The sequence below is a fragment of the Plasmodium cynomolgi genome (genome assembly GCF_000321355.1).
Source record: "Plasmodium cynomolgi strain B DNA, scaffold: 0223, whole genome shotgun sequence".
Lineage (NCBI taxonomy): Eukaryota > Apicomplexa > Aconoidasida > Haemosporida > Plasmodiidae > Plasmodium > Plasmodium cynomolgi.
The window spans coordinates 1,485-2,992 of NW_004192794.1; the positions used below are offsets into that span (position 1 = coordinate 1,485).

Sequence of the window (1,508 nt, forward strand, 5' to 3'; positions counted from 1 at the left end):
CAAAATAGTTTATCCCAATTTCTCTTATCCGTATAATGGCCTCTTCTTCGCTTTCCTCGTTTTTACTTTTGCCTTTTTGTTGATGAGCAACTGGTGGGTGCACTCCTGAATTATTTTTGCGTCCTCTAGGCTTGTCGTGAACGATGTGTCGTTGTGGCTATTGGCTACGCCGCCGCTCATGGCACTCACCGCACACCCATCCTGCTCGTCCAGTACACTTGACATGGGGTAGCTCAGAACGAGGTGCAAAATATTTTCGTCCTGGGCGTTGGAGGCCTCCGACAGAATGCTCTTGTCGAATCCGTTTTTCTTCAGTAGGTCGATTTTGTTGGCTTCCTCGTACAGTCGAATTTGCTTTCCCACGTTTCTCCCTGGCCGTTTAAAGTAGCACCTCCGACATCCTGCCTACTGTCTCCATTGCCCAAGTTGCCATCATGATCGTCAGAGAAAATGTTCCCGAAAAAATTCATCCAGTTCATTTTATTTTTGACATGGGCACTTAGCTGGTATCCGTGTTTCACGGGGGAAATTTGCAAAAAATATTTCCTCATATGTTCATACAATTCGTTTTTGTTTCTTTCCATTGTGGTATATTCTTTGCTATATAAAAAGTAGTCGAAAAGTAGCACTTCCTTTACAGATTCACCATGCTTATTCTGTATGGTCGATATGAGGGCGCTATTTCCACTCGCTTTCAGTTTGTTATGTCCAATTGCACATTCGTATAGCAGAAAGCGAATCATGTACACATGGTTATTTGCTCATGGAAAATGTAGGAGTGTCTTTTTATTTTCGTCTTTCACAACGTTAATTGAGCTTATCTTTCCATGTTGAAGGATTTTTTTAACTTTCTAAATGTCGTTTTTACTTACGTAATAAATCAGGTCTTCGATCTCATCATCCAGGCTACTACAGTTGTTATTTTCTGGGGGGGCATTCTGATATTTCTCTTCTGCCACCATGACCATTTTGTGTACTGAATTTGGGGGGAAAGTACGGTGAATGCTGTTTGAAATGTATCCTAAAAGGGTTTCACTTCGTCGCGACGGTGGTGAGGGCGCATACGCAGCGTGAGTTCAACAGCTCCAAATTGGTGTTAGTCCGCGTTACGCTTTGTAGGGACCAGAGGGCGGCCCCATTCAAAGTGTTATGCCCTCGTCAATGTTGAGGGGCCCCAATTTGACAAAAATGTACAGAAAAGGGAAAATACGAAAACAAGAATGTATTAACGCATTAACGTATGCAAGTGTGAAAAAAAGATTTACATGAGGTACCATGCGAGCATGCTCAATGTCGCGCCGTTCTCTGACAACCGCGCGAAAGCGCAAAATGATATGTGCATTGTAGTGCTGTTTTCCCGTAAGTTTTGATGCGTAAACTGATTGGCATATTTTCCCTCAATCTGTTTTTTTAACGAAATTGTGTACTTTCGAAAAAGGGTGGAACAAAAAAAAGGAAATATAATTCGATCTATTCTGTAGAAGTAACGCCGTTTTTCCATTGCTAAC

The 1,508-nt window shown here is 42.1% G+C and overlaps 1 protein-coding gene across 1 annotated transcript; it reads right to left on the reverse strand.

Annotated features, from left to right (window-relative positions):
- Positions 1-311: 311 nt before the first annotated feature.
- On the reverse strand, positions 312-743 carry PCYB_003080 (hypothetical protein; the record flags this gene model as incomplete). Its single annotated transcript, XM_004227729.1, has 1 exon — positions 312-743. One exon carries the CDS (start codon positions 741-743, stop codon positions 312-314), a length of 432 nt encoding a protein of 143 aa, XP_004227777.1.
- Positions 744-1,508: the final 765 nt, after the last annotated feature.